General features: G+C 41.2%; 1 protein-coding gene across 1 annotated transcript in view; it reads left to right on the plus strand.

Annotated features, from left to right (window-relative positions):
- The first annotated feature begins 763 nt into the window (after nt 1-763).
- Nucleotides 764-21,830, plus strand: part of DCTD (dCMP deaminase) — a 44,278-nt gene continuing 23,211 nt past the window's right edge. The window contains exons 1-3 of the mRNA XM_027837473.1: nt 764-830; nt 3,418-3,532; nt 5,262-5,397. Of these exons, the coding sequence (XP_027693274.1) occupies nt 808-830; nt 3,418-3,532; nt 5,262-5,397 (274 nt within the window). The 5' untranslated portion in view covers nt 764-807. The remainder of the gene's footprint in view (nt 831-3,417; nt 3,533-5,261; nt 5,398-21,830) is intronic.

The following is a 21,830-nucleotide window of genomic DNA, read 5'->3' on the forward strand; positions in this document are numbered from 1 at the left end:
TGGGTACCAAACACTAGCCCAGACCTCCGGATTTCTGGGCCCACTTCGTGTAGTTATCCCCCACTCCCCCACTCTCCTTCAGGCCTGCAGCTTCATTACTCTTATCTAATTCGCACTTAGCATCCTTTCTGGTTTTTAGGTCGGGGGGTGGGGGGTGGGGGTGGGGTGCAAAAACTCGCTCGGTTTCATCCAAAAGAAAACCTGTTAGAAAAATAACACCACGCCATTCTCGTCCATCAAACGACCCGCCCTCTGGGAATCTGGAAAGAGTCCAACACTCCAAAGCCTAGAGCTGGAAACGAGAAAGGGCAGAAGCGGAGCGCGGGAGGCGGCCCGGAGGAGGCAGTGCAGCGTCCCCGGCCCGGGGGAGCCCGGCCCACGGCCAGGCGGCTGACCTGCGCCCTCGGGGCCGCGCGCGCAGGGGCGCCGCGCACTTCTCCCGGGTGGGGGGCCGCGCTGGCTCTCCATCTCCATCCGCAACTTGGCGCGGGAGAAGCTTGCGGGGTATTAGACAGACTTTCGCGCCAGTTTGCGAGCCCAGGGGGCCGCGTGGCGCGGGCAGATGGAGGCGGGGCTAGGGTGGGGGAGGACGCAGGGAGGCGGCTCGGGGAGATGGCGGGAGACGGCGAGGCGTGCCCGGGCTCGCCTCCCTGCTGGGCGGCCCCGGGAGCCGCGGGCGGGCGGGCGGGCGAGCGCGCGCAGGGACCCGGGTTGGGGGCGCCGGCCCCGCCTCCGGCTCCGCCTCTTCCCGCTTTTGTCGGCGGCGCGTGGAGGCGGGAAGGCGGCTGAGGCAGCGGCGGCGGCGGGATGAGCGGGGACCGGCTTGGAGGGTACGCTCTGCTCGCCTCCTTCCCTTCCTCCTCTTCCTCCCTTCTTCCTCCTCCTTCTGCTCTTTCTTCCTCCTCCTTTTCTTTTCCCTCTTCTCCTTCCTCTTCTTCCCCCTACCTCCTTTTTCCTCCCTCCCCCCTCCTCCTGCAGCTCTCCCTCCACTTTACTCCTTCCCCCACCTCCTCTTTCCACGCCCCCCCGTCCTAGCCTGCCCTTCCCCCTGTCCTGTCCTCCCTCCTCCTTCACCCCTTTCTCCTCCCCCGCCCCGGCCGCTGCGCCCCGGGGTCCCCACGCACGAGGCTCTGGGCACCTAGGCTGGTGCGCAGCTGGGAGGCCCCCTGCGGTGGGAGTCCGGACCCTTCTGGGGTGTTACCGTCATTGTCAGGTTCACATTCAAGGCTCCGCGTGGAGGAAAGGTGCTGGGCTTTGGGGGCGTTTGCACTGGAGTGTGTTCAGCCCGCCCACACTACCTGTCCCCAAACCCACCCAAATACCCTGGAAATGGGGAAGAAGGGGTGTAGACTGTGAATGGATCCTGGAATGACCTGATTAATTGAAACCTAACTTTATAGTTCGGATGCCTCAAACTCCCGTAATAATCATACCAATAATAATCATAATGGCCTAATAGCTAGCATGGTTTGCAAAGCGGCTTAAAAATAATTGCTTGCATTTATTTAGCAGTGTCGTAATTTGTAAAGTGCTTTTCCTGTATGATCTTCAACCCTGGAGGTAGTTGCTACCATTTTCATTTTACAGATGAGGAAACCGAGGTTTAGGGACAAACTAAATTAGTAAAAGGCCAAAACAGGATTTGAACACAGATCCTTATTCTAAGTACAGTGCACTGTCTTATTATTCCACGATTATACCAAAAGAAGCTTTCTCCTAGGGAAACAATACATAATGTTGGTATATTCCCTGTCAAAGTATAAAAAGAAAAAAAAATTAGCCCTTTGGGTGTCTCTGATCTGAATTCAGAATAACTCTTCCCCTACCTTTCTGCCCCAATTCAAGTCAGTTTATTTTCAGTATTACAAGCCAGCTTAGATGAGGGTCACTGGGGAGAGGATTGATGGTGGACGGCACTCCTCTTTTAGTACTTGGAAAATCAGTTCCAGAAACAAGCAATTATTAAATGTCTTCTGTGTGCTATGTGCTGGTGTACAGAGACAGAAAGAAAACGATTCCCAGCTTCCATTCTGTTGGAAAATGTACCTTGGCCTCTTTGCAGGAAGAGTTTCAGCTTTTCCAGGCTAATATTTTTAAGTGCCCTTGCTTGGCTGGGTACTGTTAGTTTTCTTTTTCACCACACCTTCATGAAGTAGTAATAATAGTAACTGAGATTTATATAGCACTTGGATGTTTGCAAAGTGCTTTACATAGATTATCTCATTTCAACCTCAAAAATAGTCCTGTGAAGTAGGTGCAGCAGCAGTTACCTGCGTGTTACAGCTGAGAAAAACTGAGACTCGGACCTTAAGTGAGTTCACCAAGGTGAATAAATGTTAGAAGTGAGATTGGAACCTAGGTCTTGCAGACTGGGCGCTCCAGCAAAGCTTTTGGAAGGCCCTCCCCCTCCTAGACTGCATCTCTGTGGTTTCCGCATGACTTCTCTGCCAAGCCTGGTGCTTGAGCACAGACAGGTTCCAGGGTGTTCTACTGAGGCCTTGCCTCTTTTCCTCGATGACCTTTCCAGGAGTTGGAGTTCTTGGCTCCCTTTCATGAGGGAAATTTATAGTTCATACCACTGTCAGTCAACAAACATTTATTAAACCTTTACTGTGGTGTCAGGCACTGTGCTGTGAAGGAATATTTTAACTTTGTTGTTGGTATTTATATTCTTCAAAGTGCCTTGCAAAAGTGTTATAATAATATTAACTAATATTTACATAGCACTTACTACATGCCAGGCACTGTGCTAAAGTGCTTTACAATTATTATCTTGTTTGGTTCCCATTTTCCAGGTGAGGAAACTGAGTCAAACAGACTCGCCCAGGATTACACGGCTAGTTAGTGTTTGAGGCTGTATTTAAACTAGAGTCTTCCCAACTCCAGCCCTAATGTTCTGTCCACGATACCACCTAGCTATAGAGCAGATTTTATTAAACTTACAAGGGAGGAAATCGAGGCACGTTGTTGCCCAGGGTCATATAGCTAGATGTACAGATCCCTGCATCATCTCTGGCTGTTGTAAATTGTTTAACTTCTAGAGAAGTGTTATATGGGTTGTGGTTATTAGTCATTTCAGTCCTGTCCAATTTTCTGTGACCCCATTTGGGGTTTTTTTTGGCAGAGATACTGGAGTGGTTTGCCATTTCCTTCTCCAGCTCCATTTACAGATGAGGAAACTGAGGCAAACAGGGTTAAGTGACTTGCCCAGGGTCACACAGCTAGTAAGTGTCTGACACCAGATTTGAACTCAGGAACATCAATCTTCCCTATTCCGGGCCTGGTGCTCTATGCGCTATGGCGCCACCTCGCTGGGGGCTGTTGGCCAAAATGACCTGTTTGTTTTTCTCGAATGCTGGGCTTTAACATTTCTTCTTCTTCATCATCATTATTGTATTGCTTTTGTCGTCCCTGCAGCTCAAGCCACAGTGAAACAACTAGTAAAAAACGGGACGACTATTTGGAATGGCCCGAGTACTTCATGGCTGTGGCCTTTTTGTCTGCCCAGAGAAGCAAGGATCCAAATTCCCAGGTAGGACCATTTCGAAGAGTGTACTTCACTCACACTCACACAGATGCACATAAATGCATTAATGGCCGAAAAGGGAAAACTTAGGAGACTAGCCATTAATTTTAAGATTTAGGATAAATCTGCCGTCTCCGTGTTCGCAGTTTTATTTCTTTCTTATAGTTCACTGCCGAGTACATTGTGTGGTTCTTCAGTTAAGTGCTTCATTGCAGCAGGAATTTGTTGAAAGACTGGTGGATTGTGGGGGCAAGATTGAGGAATGGGTAATCAATCAATCAGTCAAGCATTTATTAAGCACCTGCTATGTGTGAGGCACTGTGCTAGGGACTGGAGATATAGATACAGATACAGAGAATATAACAATCTCATTCTAACAAGATAGGGCACCCCACAATGTCTTCCACTTCAGTGGCGTTGGAGTTAATTGTATTTCTGGTTTCATTAAATTTTTCTGCTTATAATAGTAATGATAAATCAAGTGATCTCTCTTGTGGACTATCACAGTACTTTCTGTTTCTTATGTACTATGTACATACACCCAAGGAGGGACTGGGACCCAAGTTTCCTCAACTCTGAGGCCGGGTCTATACCCACTATACCACAATATCTATCATTATTAGCTGTCTCACTATCCTCCTACTGGATCGTAAACTCCTTGAGGGTAGAAACCATGCCTTACTCATCTCTGAATTCCTTCAGTATCTACCGCTGTGACTTATCTTTGTCGCTGTGTCTGGAGTCAGGAAGACCTAAGTTCAAACCCAGTCTCAGACACTTAGTAGTTGTGTGACCTTGGCAAGTCACTTAACCTCATCCTCAGTTTCCTCATCTTTAAAATAGGGGTAATAATTATACCTACCTCCTAGGGTTGTTGGGAGGATCAGATGAGATAATGGTGAAGTACTTAGTATTGTGCCTGGCACATAGTAAGGGCTATATAGACCTGTTAATTATTATATTGTTATGATGTTATATATAATATGTTATATAATAATATATAATGTTATGTATACTATTATACATTATTATATAATGCTATATATAATATATTATATAATACTATTTAATGTTATAATGTTTATTATATTGTTCTATATAATATGTTATATATACTATTATACATTATGCAATGTTATTTAGAATATATATTATATAATACTATATAATGTTATGATGTTAATTATATTGTTATAATGTTATGTATATGTTATATAATAGGTTATATATACTATTATACATTATATAATATGTTAGATATAGTGTTATATTTACTATTATACATTATATAATATATATTATATAATACTATATAATGTTATAATGTTAATTATTGTGTTATTTTTTAAAAAAATTTATTAGTTACTGTTGTTAATTCAGTGCTAATATTTTTTAAGAGCCCTTGTTAGGCTGGTAACTGGCTAGGTTTGTTTCTCATAGCACCTGTATGAAGTAGTAATAATAATCATAGTAGCTAACACTAATGTTGTCCTTGGACATTTGCAAACTGTATTCTACGTATGATATTTGAAACTCATAACTCCTCTTTGAGGTAGCTCCTATAGATATTCCCATTTTATGGATGAGGAAACTGAGACTTGAAAAACTTAAGTGATTGCCTCAGGTCACACATGAGTAAATGTCAGAGGTAGGATTTGAACACAAATCTTCCTGATTCTAAGTCTGGATCTCAAGTTGAATTGAAATCATTTGGGCTTTTTTTTTCCCTACTTAGGTTGGGGCTTGCATCGTCAATGCAGAAAACAAAATTGTTGGAATTGGGTACAACGGTATGCCCAATGGGTGCAGTGATGACTTGCTTCCTTGGAACAGGGCGGCCGAGAGTAAACTGGACACCAAATACCCTTACGGTAGGGAACATGACCTGATCTCTGTGACAGATGTGTTTCACCTCCGATCTGTTACTAAATCAGAGAGCTGGCCAGAAATCTCTCTCCTTTTTTAGCTATCAACAGCTAGGGAAGGAAAATCCTATTAAAATACTTGAATCTGTTGACCCTGCCTACCCCTCAAATGCCGCAGAGGTCCAGCAGATGGAGGGACAGGAGGGCAGCTGTATACAAGTGGACACTTGGTAAATTTCATTGACTCACTGATGCTGTAGAGACAGAGCCAGGGCTGCTGCTAAAGTTTGCCTGAAGAGAACCAGAGCCACAGAGATGTTCAGAAGTGATGGAAGAATGTTCTCTGTGACTCCTTGGTCTACTTCAGTATCATTGGGAATGCTGAGCAAAGGTGGCCTCCTGGCCAGGGCAGTGCTCTTCGAGGGGGAGCCTTAACAGCCAGATGATGCCATCTCAGCTGTAGAGATAAAAACAGACAGGGATGAAGGAGAAGGTGGATTGCTGTTGTGTGTCATATACAGATGCTATTCCATAATGGTAAACCACACTGCAGCTATCTAGGTGTGACTCTTCTGCCTCCTGGCCTCTCCAAGATTGAACCAGTCACCTTCCTTTTTACAGAGAAAGTTGGGTAGGATGTAGATGGGCAGTATGAGATGAGTAAGTAGCTGTCAGATGGTAGAAGGCCTTGAATGCCAGGTTAGAATTTGAACCTTATTTAGTAGGTAACAGAGAGCCATTGAAAGCTCTTTACAAGTTTATAGGTTCACAGATACAGAATGAGAAGGGGCCTTAGAGACCATTGTATACAACCCCCTCCCCCATTTTACAAATGAGCCTGCTACACAGAAAAGTTAAGTGACTTGCCTGAGGTCACTCAGGTGTTGAGTGGCTCACCTGGGATTTGAGGTGGCACAGTGGATACAGCACCGGCTCAGAAAGACCTGAGTTCAAATCTGGCCTCAGACACTTACTAGCTGTGTGACCCTGAGCAAGTCACTTAACCCTCTTTGCCTTAGTCCTTCATCTGTCAAATGAACTGGAGAAGCAAATGGCGAACCACTCCAGTATCTTTGCCAAGAAAACTCCAGATGGGGTCATGAAGAGTCAGATACAAATGAACAACAAAAACAACAGCTGATTCCAAACCTACCATGTTTTCCATTGTAGCCATCTGCTTCTTCAGTTCCTTCCATTCATTGCTCCTAATTCCACCCTCTGGGGCCATGGAGAACAAATGTAATCCTTCCATTTGACAGACTCCAAGATATATGAAATTAATTATCCCGTCCTTATAGTCTTCTCTTCAGTTTAAACATCCCTGCTTCTTCCAACCATCCCTCTGATGGCATGACTTTAAGTCTCCTTCCTCTCATCAGTCCCTCTTCTTTTGATATTTTCTAGCTTGTCAATGCCCTTCTAAAATGTGGCTCTAAGAATACTCCAACCATGGTCCAACTAGGGCAGGGCACAGTGGGTCTGTCAATCAACTAGTAAGGATTTATTAAGTATCTACTATGTGCAGACACTATGTTTGGGAATACAAGTTCCAAAGACTGAATACAAAGACTGAAGCAATCTGTAGTCTCAAGGAACTTAACATTCTTTTTTTGGTTTTGTTTTGTTTCGTTTTGTTTTGAGGCAGTTGGGGTTAAGTGACTTGCCCAGGGTCACACAGCTAGTAAGTGTCAAGTGTTTGGTCTGAGACTGAATTTGAACTCAGGTCCTCCTGACTTCAGGGCCAGTGCTCTATCCACTGTACCACCTGGCTACCCGGAACTTAACATTTTAGTGGGAGAGAAAACAAGTATGTGTCTTAAGTTGTTGTGTTTGTCCTTTGTTCTTGAAGAGGACCATGAAATCAGGGAGATGATGACATGACTTGCAGTTGACTTTGATTTGAGTGAGGGAGGGCTGTGCAAGGTCACCAGCCTCACTTTCTTCTCCAGAGCCATCTGGGTCCAGTGGCCAGATATTCATCAGGATGATCCAGGATGACCTGAGATGACCCAGGATGCAGTGGGAGACGGCCCTTTTAAGCTAAGGTCTTTTCAGGTTCTCACTTTGAATGAGGCAACACCCATTCAATGAATAGGCCTCTTTAAGAAGTGAGTCAAGGGATGGCACCTTTAATAAAAAAAAAAAAAAATCAAACAGGGAGGAGAATGAATGTAAATACAGTTTCTTTCGTCCTGTGTGTCTTAAGTTTGTTCAACATAAAGTGAATAGAAAAGATAAAATAAGAAATAAATAGAAAAATAATAAAAACAATAGAAAATAAATATATAGAAAGTAGTTAAATACAAGGTAGTTTTGGAGAGAGGGTACTAGTAGCATGTGTGGAGGGGCATTAGGGAGGAGATACATGAGCTGCCTCTTTTTAAATTTAAATTTATTTTTACCATTCTTTTTTTATTTTTGAATTTTGAGTTCCAAATTCTCTTCTTCCCTCCAGCCCCTGCCATCCCATTATAAAGGCAAGCAATATAGTATCAAGTATATGGGTGAAGACATGCAAAATATATTTTAAAGGAAGGGCAGCTAGGTGGTGAAGTGAATAGAGCACTGAGATTAGAATCAGGAAAACTCATCTTCATGAGTTCAAATCCAGTCTCAGACACTTACTAGATGTGTGGGCAAGTCACTTAATGCTGTTTGCCTCAGTTTCCTCATCTGTCAGATGAACTGGAGAAGGAAATCGTGAACTACTTCTATATCTTTGCCAAGAAAACCCTAAATGGGGGTCGCAGAGTCAGACAAGACTGAAAAACAACCCAACAATAAGTCTTTTTTTGTGTCTTGATTTTTTTTTAATTATTTAGTATTTTATTTTTCCTCAATTACACGTAAAACAATTTTTAACATTCATTTTTAAAATTCTGAGTTCCAAATTCTCTCCCCTCTTCCCTCCCCTCTTCCCTCATTGAGAAGGTGAGCAATTTTATATAGGTTATGCATAATAACAATAATCTTAAAGGAAGATAGGGCCTTTGTGAGGCGGAATTGAGGAAGGAATACATTCCAGGCACGAGGGATGACCATTGCACAGGCACAGAGATGGGAGAGTAGTATAGTGTTGGAAGCCAGTTTAGCTGGATGACAGTGTGGGAGGGAGAGTCATGTCCAGTGAGTTTAAAAAGACAGGTAGGGAAAGGCTTAAAAAGTTGAACAGAGAAGTTTATCTCTTATCTTAGAGGCAGTAGCCCCCTGGAGTTGATGGAGTAGAGAAGTCACATGGCCGGCTCTGCACTTAAGGAAAATTACTGCTCTTGCCCTGTATGACTGTACTTTTGTTATTGTGGCCTAAAATTACATTCACTTTTTTGGTTGTCATCATCAGACATCTTCAGTTCACTAACCTTCTGAGGTCCTTTGTACAAGGACTGTTGTCTAGTCACATCTCTCCCATACTGTGGGGTTGATTTTTTGAACCCAAGTTCAAGGATTTTTTTTTTAACATTTATCCCTATTAGATTTCATCTTATTACATTTGGTCCACAGTTCTAGCCTTTTAAGATCTTTACGAATCCCAATTCTGTCACTCAGTGGGTTCTCTATCCCTCCGAGCTAGCTTTCATTTCTAACTTTAGCTAACCATGTCATCTATACCTTTCTCTAAGTCATTAGCAAAAATGTTTAAGGCCAAAGGACCAAGAATAGATCTCTGGGGGGTCCCACTCCACCAGAGGCTTCCCTCTAAGGTGACATTGATCCATTTAATCACCATTCTTCCCATCTGGTCATTCAGTCAGCTCCAAATCCACCTACCTCACCTACCTGTCTCATCCACAGGGAAGCATGAGAAACTTTGTCGATATCCAGGTATATCATAGAGAGTGTACAACAGTCCTTTGATCTGCCAGCCTCGTAACCCATCCACCGAGGAAATGTGATTAGTCTGGTATCAACTTGTCCTTAATGAACCCATGCTGACTTAGAATGATCCTGGCTTCCCTTCCTGAGTTCTCACAAACTACCACTTTAACAAAGCATTCTGGAATTGTGCCAGAAATTGTCATCAAGCTCACTGGCCTTTTGTTTGAAGACCTCACTGTCTTCCTTTTTTTCTTTTTTTTTAAATCTTGCAGTGCTTCGCTATCTCCAGTTCTATGGTATCTCTCCCATTTGCAGGCTAGTAGTTGTAATAATAAATAATGATAATAATGAATAATGATACTAGCTAGCATTCATATAATAGCTAGCTGATGCAGTCAATAGAACATTGGCCTAGATTCAGGAAGACCTGAGTTCAAGTGTGGCTTCAGACACAAGCTGTGTGACCCTGGGCGAGTCACTTACCCCTGTTTGCCTCAGTTTCCTGAGCTGGAGAAGGAAATGGTAAACCACTGTGGTATCTTTGCCAAGAAAACCCAAATGGGGTCATGAAGTTGGACACAACTGAGATGACTAAACAACAGCAATGTGTGTGTGTGTGTGTGTGTGTGTGTGTGTGTGTGTGATTTTCAGGTTTGCTAAGTACTTCATGTATGTTGACTTACTTGATCCTAACAACAACCACATGAGGTAGGCATTATTATTATCTTCATTTTATGTGTGGTAAACTGAGACTTAGGGTGTGACTTGCCCAAGGTCACACAGCTAGTAAGTATCCGAGTCAGAATTGGAACTCAGGTTTTCCTAACTCCAAGTCTAACCATATATCCACTATGCCACCTCAAAGGTCATAGCATCATAGGATTCTGCAGCTGGAAGGGGTCCTCAGAGGCTATCTAGTATAATTCCTTCATCTGAGTGCTAATACTAATAACAGTAAAAACAATACAGACTGTCCCAAATGTCTTAGTGCAGTTTAAAACTGTTATGGCTTAAGTAAGAGCCAGTGATAGCTAGCATTAGCTCACTTTCGTATGGTGCTTTAAGGTTTACAAAACACTTTACATTTGTTATTTCATTTTACAGATGAGGAAACAGGCCTAGAGTTGCCCAAGATCACATATGTAGTATATGGTAGAGGGTGTCAGACTGAGACCCTCTGACCCCATGTCCAGTGTTCTTCCCACTGTGCCAATCTGGCTTTCTCTGGGAGAGTTCAGCAGTCATACCTCTGCAAGGTCTTTTAGATAACTGGGATATAGTTATTTTGATCCTAATTTAAAAAAAAAAATCAACGTGCATCTCCTACCTGCCAGTCATTGCCATATGACTCGAACTCACTGAGGGCAGGCATGGGAAGGCCCTCCACAGAGCATACCCAATCTTTTTAAACTATGACAATTTTCTGTTTAGAGGGATTTGCTTGCTAAAGGTCCAGTTTAGAGCAAAAAGATGAGAATTAGAAGGGCATAAAGTAGCCTTCACTTCAACTCTAATTGTGATAAGCGAAAAGAAAAAAGGTTAAAATTGAGTAAAGATTTTGTATTAATTTGGTTTTTTTAAAAATTAATTTATTTAGATTTATCAACAATCACTTCCATATGCTTTTGAGTTTAAAATTTTTCTCCCTCTTCCTCCCCACCACCCTCCCCAAGATGGTGCACAATCTGATATAGGCTATACATATACATTCCTATTAAACATTTTCACATTAGTAATGTTGTAAGTAAGAATTAGAACCAACAGGAGGAACCACCAGAAAGGGAAAACAGAACTCAACAGAAGAAAAAAAAAAAGCAAATAGCATGCTTTGATCTGTATTCAAACTCCATAGTTCTTTCTTTGGATGTGGATAGCATTTTCCATTACGAGGCCTTTGGAGATGTCTTAGATCCTTTTGCTAGGAAGGGTTAAGTTTATCAATATTAGTCATCGCACAGTGTGGCTGTTATTGTGTACAGCGTTTTTTTGGTTCTGCTCACTTCACTCAGCATCAGACCATATAAGTCTTTCCAGGTTTTTCTGAAGTCAGCCTGTTCATTATTTCTTATAGCACAATAGCATTCCATTACATTCATATACCACAGCTTGTTCAGCCATTTCCCAATTGATTGGGTATTTATTTTTTTTTTTTACGTGTTTGTTAGTGGGAAACAGGAAAGGAAGAGATTAGTGATGAGTATAGACCCAAACTGTATGTAATATGGAAATGTCTCATATGTACATTTTAGAAGTAAAAAGGTCACAGTTTAAAAATTCTGGGTTGAAATATGGGGATACTGAAGTCATTATTTATTCACCAAGCAGATAGGATCTTGCCTGGAGGCAGTTTATTCATTCTTGTGCCTGAACCCTGCTTTGGAATTCTTTGGAATGGTGAGAAGACCTCAGTCCTAATTCCCCCTTTGGCTTCTGGCATGCCAGTGGCAGTCAAGTAGTGATTGTGACCAAATAGAAAGGAGATTGGATGTTAGGGCACCTGTCCACCTGCTCATTTCCCGTTGGTTATGAGTAACTCCACCAGTGGGACCCTCTGCCTTCTTCAAACACAGTGAGCCTGAGGCAGACGGGTAGCAGTCACCCAGAAGCTAAAGCTTTGTATCCCATTAATGGTCCCCTAGTCGCCTGAACTGCCGATGCCTTCCCAACCTCAACAATAGCAGATTTTGTGTATGTTAAGATGCAGCCTTTGTATGTGTTGACAACATGCTTTGTGAGCAGTGCTTACGAGATCTCTTTTGTAGAAAGGGTAGAAGGGAAAATACAAATACAGGCATCTGCCTGGCTCTGCAGTTTTTTAATGTTTTGTGGGTTTGTTTTTTTTTTTTTTATTGCCTAGTTGAGTTTTGGTACACTGGTTGACTGTCATTTTTTCCACATCTGCGCAGCCTTTCTTGATTGTCAAAGCTCTTTCTCTCACTTATTAATTATTCATTTTCTATGTAGCAATGTTAGAATCTGCAGTTTTCTTTAGCCATTGATGTGCTATAAAAGAGTAAGAGTGTATTAAATGGCTTTTAAAAAACACTTAGTATTTCATCATAATACACATAAAGATATGTTAAAATTTTAAATAATGGTGAGTGCAATACTACAAATTAGGTAATTTTTTTCTAGTATTTGTTATTTGTAAGGAATTTTAGTTCCCTGGGGGAACAAGGCATGGGGTCATAGGACAAAAGCTGGAATGGACTTGAGGTCATCCTCCCAGTATTTGGCTATCTTAATGTTAGACCCAGGATCAAAGAAACCTGGGTTCATATCCTGCCGCTCTTAGAGAGCCTATATTGTCTACAGAGCTTCATGGAAATAGTCTATGCAAGCATTAAGGATGTTGATGAAAACGTGAGAAGTGAATGGGCTGGCTTCTGCAGTCAGTTATCTGTTGGAGACCACACCTTTATAGTCACAGAAAAGAGAATAGGTTCCCCCGGGTCTACTACTATTTGATTTTCAAAATTCTTTTGATTATAGAACAAAATCCAACCTTGAATACTCTTAGACAAGACATCTTCTTTGCCTACCTTAAATTATACAAGATTGTGACATATGATTACTGAGATCATAGGTTCTTAAGGTCATTTAGTGACCATAAGATAATCCATAAATCTTTCCGAGCTTCACTTGGAGGATATTCATTGTAATATTTTGCAGGATTTTTGTGAAGAAACTACTTTGTAAACTTTAAAATGCTATACTTAAATTTTTTTCTCAGTTGCTAATGTTAAAATTTTCCATTCTAATGGAATCTTTCCTTCTTTGGGATAGCTTGACAGTGCATCCTGAGATCCTTCAAAATGGTATAGCTTCCGGTATGGATTTCCTCTAGATGTTTTTTCTTTTTTCAGACCCAACCATTCTTCTGGACTGAGATCATTTTGAGTATCCTGCTTCCTTATGATACATCAGATGGAGTCCCTATGTGGTGGTCCTGTCATTGCTAATGAAAATAATCATTATTAAAATGGTGGCAGGCAAACAATCGATGTTCATTAAGCGCTTACTATGTGTAAACACTATTAGGTAGTCAAAGCAGATACAATGACATACCGAACAATCCTTGCCTTCAAGAATTTACATTCTGTTGGTGGGGGGTGGGGTGGGAAGGGGGTCCATCAGCACAAGTAAGTACACAACCAAGATAAATAGAGGCTGTAGGAGAATGTACTAACAACTAATGAGGGGAGGGGGGAGGTCAAGGAAAGCTCTATGAATGAGGTGGACCCTTGCACTGAGCCTTGTAAGACAAAGGTTCCAGTTGGTGGTGATGAGGAAGGAATGCATTCCGGGCATTAGGGAATGGCCTATCAAAATGTGTGAAGGTGAGAGATGGAACATTGGGTTTAAGGGAACTGCTGATAGTCCAGTTTGGACAGAAGGTAACATTCATGAAGGAAAGTAGAATGAAATAAGCCCAGAAAAATCAATTGGAACAAGATGGTAGAGGGTTTAAAATTATGGACTGAGGAATCTGTGTTTTACCCTAGAGGTTAATGGAAAAGCATTGATGAGCTGGGAAATGGCATAGTTTTCTCCATTCCTCATTGGTAGTACGTTCCTCATCAGTAGAGGTATTTGAGGAAAGGCTAGGTGACAGGGAATGTTTTGGAGTGGATTCGAGTTTAAATATGGGTTGGACTAAATGGGAGTTCTTCACCTGGGGTCAATAAACTTCTACACACACACATACATACATACATACAATTGGTTTTCTTTTTAATTCTCATTTTATTTTTTGCATTTAAGAACAAATGATCAAATGAGATAATATTTATAAAGGGCTTAGCACAATACCTGGCACACAGTAGGTGCTTAATAAATGCTTTCCTCTTCCTTTCCATCTTCCATATTCAGAGAAGGGGTCTCACCAGACTACCAAAGAGGGTCCACAACACAGAAAAAGGATAAAGACTCCTAGACTAGATGATCTTTGAAGCCCCTTCTGAATTTCTGTGATTCTGTGAACAAGATTATTTGGTGATTGAGACAATTTTTTAGTTCTTTTAATCAAGGAGTTTTAGCCTTTTTTGTGTGTCATAGACCCCTTTAGCAGTCTGGGGGAGCCCATGGATTCCATATAATAATGATTGACCTCCTATATCCATAATTGAAGAAAATGCAAAATTTCAGTTAGAGATTAGTAAAAACAAAAATGTTATTTTTTTCTCGTTAAAGTTCACGGGCCCCTGGAAATTTGTCCACAGACCTACTAGACTATCCTAGATGGTTGTGAATTAGATAAATTTCTCTAAGAAATGGCATTTGACAGGAATATCAGTCGATGTTTGTCCGTTTTTCTGGACAAATAGTATGTTTAAACAGATTGGGTTGGAGTAGCTTTAATCGTCCTCATGAGAGAGTCATTTCCTCTTTGTTTTAAGTTGGTATTTACTTTGACCTTCTCTGTAAGCAGTCAGTGTTCTCACTATCCACGGACAGCTGATTCTGAAATGTCTGCTGCGTCTGTAACCAGTCATTTCATGCCTTTTAAGCCATAGTCAGTTTCATTTATCCAGATGCCATTCATGGCTCTCCACAACCAATGAGTGCCTTTTGCCACTCTTTAAGAAAGTGTCTATCATGTCTATCATATACCTATCTAGCAAGCATACACAACTTGGGGGTAAGGGTCTAGGAGTTGGGATATCAAGAAAGGCTTCATCCATTTTGCATCTGGCGGGGAGGAGGCAGTACAGTTGAGGAAAGACCTCGTTGAGAAGGTGGCACTTGAGTTGAATTTTGAAGGAAGCCAGGTGTTTTAAGAATAGAATATGAACCAAGGTCTTGTGATTCCAAAGCAGAAGTGCTTTCTTCTGTATGCCAAGTTGTAATTCTAATGAAGAAAATGAAGATTATCCTAGCCCAATTAAACAACTTTATCTTTTTTTCTCTGAAAGAACAGAAAAATATTGTAGTATCACTAGCATTAGATGGTGTGAAGACCTCATTGTGAATTTTTTTTTAAGGAGACCCTATTTGCCAATAAGGTGTCTCCCTCTCCCCTACCTCATTCCCCTTTATCAAATGAGATTTTTTTATTATAATTTAATGTTTTATTTTTTCACCAATTACATGTAAAAATAACATTTGTTTTTACATTGTGAGTTCTAAATTCTCTCCTTCTCTTTCTCCCCTCCCCCCATTGAGAAGGCAAGCAATTTGATAAAAGTGGAGTCATGCAAAACATATTTTCATGTTAGTCGTGTTATGAAAGAAAACAGATTTTTTAAAAAACCAAGAAAAATAAAGTGAAGAAAAAGTATGCCTCAATCTACATTCAGACTCCATTAGTTTTTTTCTGTGGAGATGGATAACATTTTTCATCATAAGTCCTTATCTTGGGATCATTGTGTTGCTGAGAACAGCTGTCATTCATACAGTATTGTTACTATATACAATGTTCTCCTGATTTCTGCTCATTTCATTTTGTATCAGTTCATAAAGTCTTTCCAGGTTTTTCTGAGAGCATCCTACTTGTCATTTCTTACAGCACAGTAGTATTCCGTCATAGTCATATACAACAACTTGTTTTGCCATTCCCTGGTTGATGGACATCCTCTCAATTTCAGTTCTTTGCCACCACATTTGTACATGGGGGTCCTTTTCCTTTTTTTTTATCAAATGAGATAATATTTGTAAAGCACTTAGCACAGTGCCTGGCACAGAGTTGGCACTTAATAAATGCTTATTTCTTCCCTCCCCTTCTCTTTTCTTTCCTTCCCTCCCTCCTTCCTTCTTTCTTTCCCTCCTTTCTTCTCTTCCTTCTTTCTTTCCCTCCTTTCTTCTCTTCCTTCTTTCTTACCTCTTATCCCTTCTTCCTTTTCCGTTTTTCTTTCCTTCCCTCCCTTCCTTCTCTCTCCATTCGCCTTTTCTTCTTCACTCCCTCCTCTGTTCCCTTTCTTTCTTCTCACACTTTCCCTCTCTTCCTTCCCTTCTTGCTTTCCTTCCTTCCCCATCTATACCTTTCAGAACACCCAAAATCGGTATCAGGTCCAGATGTCCAGCGTTAAAGGAGATTGTGTTTAAAACAACAGCAATACTGAAGTGTTTATATTGATGAAAGGCAGGGTTGCTGAACCAAAACCAATTGCATACTCTTCCCTTGTGAAAAAGGAAGGCATTCCTTTCTCATGCTGATTTCTTTATCCTTACTGGAAAATCTGTTATAGCAAAGATTTGATGAAAACACATGCCACCAAAATAAAGATTCAATAAAGCACAGATAAGAACACATGTAACAAGTAAAAAGAAAAATCACTCCCATTTCCTTGGGTTTTTTCACCCAAGGGGTGCAAGATGATTTTGCAGTTTCCAGACCCAACTAAGGAAAGGGGCAAAAAGGGAACTTCTTCCAGGATCAGGAGTGATTCTTGTTCCGCTTGGGTACATTTAAATAAATGTTCCCTAGACCTCATTAGGCCATTGGGCTCATTTCTGATGGCTGTGTAGAAAGTAATCTACTACAAATGGGGGCTCTTCACCTCAGCCTCTTGGCCATCGATCAAGGATGTCGCCATCCCTTTGACTCTATCCTATCATCACGAAATTGACAATCCTCATGTCCCAGATAGGGAACAGTGGCATCTTTGAATGAAGTGGGACCCAGGAATCAATCTGCAGGATTTTCTCATTTCTATAGAAGTACTTCAAAAGAAAGAAACCCAAACTGGGAAAATGCTAAGAAAGCTTAAATTTTTGCAGTAAGATCCAGGGAAAGCACATTTTTTAAATGCTGCCAGTATGTGGCAGTGGTTGTTTGAATTTTATATCTAAATTTAATCTTTATTTCCCAGATTTAGCATATTGTTAAGCATGCATACATGTCATTTTAGTGATTACTTAGCCATTTACTTCACCCCTCTTTGAACACTGACATTTTCCTCACTGCCATGCGTGTGATGTATTTCTTTGGCATCCAAAAGGTTAGTCTAGAGAAACCAATTTATCAAGAAGTTAGGAGGCTGATCCTCTTTAAACTGTGACTTCCTTCGTAACTTGTAAGAGCTCCCTAGTAATTAAGATCAAATTTGTTCTCGCAGTCAGTTGAAATGGAATGCCCTCTGGTTTTGTGAGGCTGATCCATAGATTTGATGATTTACTGTGTCTTTTTTCTACTGCAGAATTTAAATTTCAATTAGAGCTTAAAGTACAAGCAAAATGCTTGTTTTAACATATTGTGTCTTTGCACGGGCTGCTTGGTTCCCTTCATTCTCCATCTGCGGGGTAATCTCGGAAGAGCCCAGGCTGACAGCCAGCCTAATTAGAGATTTTTGCACAAAACAACTAGTGTATCTGACAGGGAAAACCTTTGAGGGATTTTTACAGAAAATAAATCCAGCAGATCACCTATAAATATTGAAGGTGGGGGAATGAGATCCTCAAGTTTGTTTATAGATAAATAAAGGCCGCCTGTGGATGCAGACGTTTATAACCATCCCTCTCTGGCTTTCTGTCTGAAGTGGGTTTGCCTGAACGCTTAACTGTTTGTAAACAGTCTCAAGAAAAGAGCATTTAAGTAATGATTTTTTGCTAATTTGCTTTAATGTTATAATCTGTGATTGTGAGAGTTGAATTACTGGGGACATGCTGGAGAATGTAACTGTAAATGAGAGTCAGGGTAAGGATACAATAACTTTTTCCAGACTAAGAGGGCTAGAATGCCCAGCTGAAGGGCTGTCTTCAGAAAGCCTGAGATAACATGAAACCTGGCAGAGATGCTTCTTATACAAGGACATAGGGTTTGTTAGTATTTGCAAATCTTTGAGATTTATTAGAGCGTAGAATTCAAACTGGAAAAGACGTCAGAGGTCATTGAGTTTCCTCCCCTTTGTATTATGGATGAGGAAACTTCAGCCCCAGAGAAGTTAGGTGACTGACCCAATGCCATACTATTAGTAAGAAACAGAACCAGGAGTTGACCTCATGTACTATGTCCAGGTTCAACATTATTTTTACTGTTAACTGTCCTAAAGTGCCAATTTCAAGTAACATACTCCATATTTGTACCCTGACTTATTTGATGTTTTTCTCTCTGTTGCCCCAATGAAAGGGTTTGCTAAGAAATTAACAATCTAAATAAGACTTTGGGGGCACATTCAGTGATTTTAAGTACTTTAGAACATTAATTGTTGATATGCAATGAATGCTGCTAATTATAAATATATCCTATCTGTTCATTATGGATGATGAGATTTTTGCTTGGAAATACCTTGTTAGCAGTTGGGGTTCTCATCCAGGCTTTGGAAATAATGAGACTGAAATTCTTTAAAATAGTCTGTAAATAAGATATTATACTAATCCAGTCTGGCCTCCCCCCATTATCAGACTGAATTAGTGAGGTTTAACTTTATCATGAGTTTTTTTGTTTTTTTTTTTCCCTAGAGAATCTCCAGTTTACAGAATTTATTTGTATATGATTTTAAAGTAAAATTTTTAGGTGTTATTTGAACATAGACATAAGAACCAAAATTTAGTTCTTGCTAATTTCTGGATTTATTTGTATTATTTCCCTTGAGGTGCCTGCAGTTTTTAATTTGAATGTGAATGTTACTACAAGTTGAACCCCACTTCCCCAAAAAAAAAAAAAATCACAGTGTGCTTTAGTAATAATACCAGGAGTGTTGGACTTGGAGTCAGCCCAGCATTCACATCCCAGCTGGACAATTTTTCTAGTTGTGTGACCTTGGGAAAGTCGCATCTCGGGTTCATTTGTAAAAGACTCAAAATATGTGTACTCTCTGCCTGCCAGGGTTGTTATGAGGCTCTTGTGCCATCATGGTGCAGTGGGGAGTCAGGATTTGGAGGTGGAGGACCTGGTTTCAGATCACATTTGACCTCTGAGGTCCAGTCATGATCCTGTGGAGGTCTGTGAAATCCTGACTCTGCCATTTTGCCTACCTGTGTGACATTGGGTGGGTCATTTTGCCTCTCCTGGCCCCTTTTTCCTTCTTTATAAAATAAGAGGATTGGATGAGGCAACGTTAAGGTCTCTTCTAAGTCTGTTAGTATTTTGTCAATACTTGTTAAAGCAGTGCCCCTAAGCAGGATTCTAAGAGCAGATGAGTTGCAGAGCTGGACTATTAGAGAGAATGTTCTCACCCGGAGCTACTCCCGACATTAATGAAATCATAAGTCTAGACTTGAAAATTGTCTAAATGTAAACTATTGTTATATATATATTTTTCCTAATAGCATTTGAAAAATTTGAGTATAAAGAGGCCTGGTTTGGGGGCCAAGAAACTTGGGTCCCAATCTCTTTCACTGACACTAACTAGCCATATGACCATGGGCAACTCAACACACAAATACGTTTAGGGGCAACAAGACTTTACCTTTCTGTGTCTCAGTTTCTTTATGTCTAGAATGGGGGTGATAGAACAATAGATGATCTTCAAGGTCCATCTCAATCCTGTGAGTCAAGTTTTTTGTTTGTTTTTAAAGTTAAACAGTCTAATTCTTAGCATTGGGATAGTGCTTTTTCAAATCTGAGCAAACATTGTTTCTCAACCAACCAAAGGGTTGTTGAATTATAAGGAGTCCAGAAAATGTCAGGGGAAGCCAGAGCCATAGAGTTGTGAACAGTGCTTGGTGGCAGCAGCCATGGGTTGCATTGATGAGAATCAGCTTAGTCTTTCAGACTTCTCAAGATCTTGAGTGCTAAAAGGGATGTAACCCTTCTTCCTCCCTCCTATTCTCCCTTTAGGTGAAGGAGTAGGAAGCATGGAGGAAATAAATAAGTTGGAAAAACAATGTATAATGGGAAAGGGTCTTATGATTTGGTGGAGAGGGAACTGAAATATATATATAGATAGATAGATATGTATGTATATGTATGTGTGTATATGTATATCTGTCTATATCTGTATTTGTTTATTGTCTGCCTGTCTATTTACTGTTAACCAAAAACAGTGTCACAAGTCCATAAGGCATACACTGCAATTGAATTTATTGCAAGAGAAAGACACATGCACATGGGAACTCCCTGTACCAAGGAGCCCAGCAGTGCAGGGAAAGTAAAGTCTTGGTGTTTATGTTATAGGGAACTCATAGGGGAGGGGGAAAGGACTAATCTCCTGTTGAAGGGGAGAAGGAAGGTGATGGCAAAATCCGCATTCTTTTCCCTTGGGAACTGTTAGACCGGGAAGATAGGATAGTGTGCCTATCTACAAGGGTCTCAGTTGCACAAAAAAAAAACTTCTTACTCTAGTGCAGACTGATTGATGTCTGTCTTGACTCCCAAGGACACAGAGGGAGTCCGCCTTGAGGCGCAAACAACAAATTATGTCAGCTCAGAGGGGGAGCTTATCCTTAACACATTTAGGACCTTCTGCATTCTCTAGGTCCAGTATTTCTGGAAAATATGGCAACTCAAGAAGACAGGGGAGTCCTTAACTCTATCTGTCTGCCTGTCTATCTATCTATCTAACCAGCTAGCTCAGACTCAGAAGGGACCCCGGAGGTCATCCCCAGGAATGTACTTCACTCCATCCTTGTCCACTTAGAGAGATTTCCATTGATGAGGAAATCACTGTCACTCACCTTTTAACTGGTAAGGAGTACCCAAAGCTGTACATTGAAAGCTTGATTCCCTTCCCACCAATGCCAGGGCAACAAAGAACATATAAAGCAAATAGCAAACAAACCCATTTATCCAAGCTGATAGCAAATAGAAATCAGAGGAAATACAAATGAGACATCTCAGTTCATCCAAGAGAAAGAGTCCCACATTTCAACCAAGGGGAGAAGACCCAAGTGTAGCTGGGGGATAGGAACATGATTGAGTTGCCAGTTCCTCTATATGTTGGCTTTTTCCCAGAATCTTTCTCTTGCTTTAGAAACCTGAAGAGAATTGAGTCTCATGTCTTCTCTTTCAAAACTAGAAGTCAGAAAACCAAGATCTGTTTCCTCTCCCAAGTTCTTCACAACTCTACCCCTTTCTCTCCCCCTCTCTTCCCTCTCCCCTTTTCTCCTCCCCTCTCTTTCCCTCTCTGCCTCTCTCCTTCACCCCTTTTCCATAGAATACCACTCACTCAGCCTGTGCCCAGTTGATAATTGACATTTAACTTGTTATACACATGTTCTATCTCCCCTACTGTACTTTGAGGTCTTTGAGAAAAAGGAATGTTTTTTAGGATCATGAGAGGCAGGGCTGGACGGAGCCTTAGAGGTCATTCGGTCCAACCCAGTGAGGAAACTGAACCCCTGAGATATTGTGACTTGCTTGAGGTCACATAGGCAGTAAGAAACAGGAATGTGAAGACAGGGTCTCTGCCTCCAAGTTTAAAGTCAGCTCCCTAATGTCCAAACCAGTGCTCTTTACACAGTATCTCCCTTTTATCTCCAGCAACTAGCCTAATGCCTTGCCCTTAGAGGTGGTCAGAAGATGTTTGTTGAGGAAGGGAAAATGTTCTGAAGTAGAAAGAACTGACTTTGGAAATCCCTTTTAAATCAGTGAATCAGTAAAGTATTTTATTGAACGCAGGCCATGTGCTAGCATGGTGTAGTCCTGATCCTGAGGGCAGAAAGCTGGTGTAGGCTTGGAGGAGAAGGACATTTATTTTCATCCTCATCCATTCTGGCGACTTTGTACCTCCCAATTAGAAGAG

Source organism: Vombatus ursinus, unplaced genomic scaffold (genome assembly GCF_900497805.2).
Source record: "Vombatus ursinus unplaced genomic scaffold, bare-nosed wombat genome assembly UNPS02014821.1, whole genome shotgun sequence".
Classification (NCBI taxonomy): domain Eukaryota; kingdom Metazoa; phylum Chordata; class Mammalia; order Diprotodontia; family Vombatidae; genus Vombatus; species Vombatus ursinus.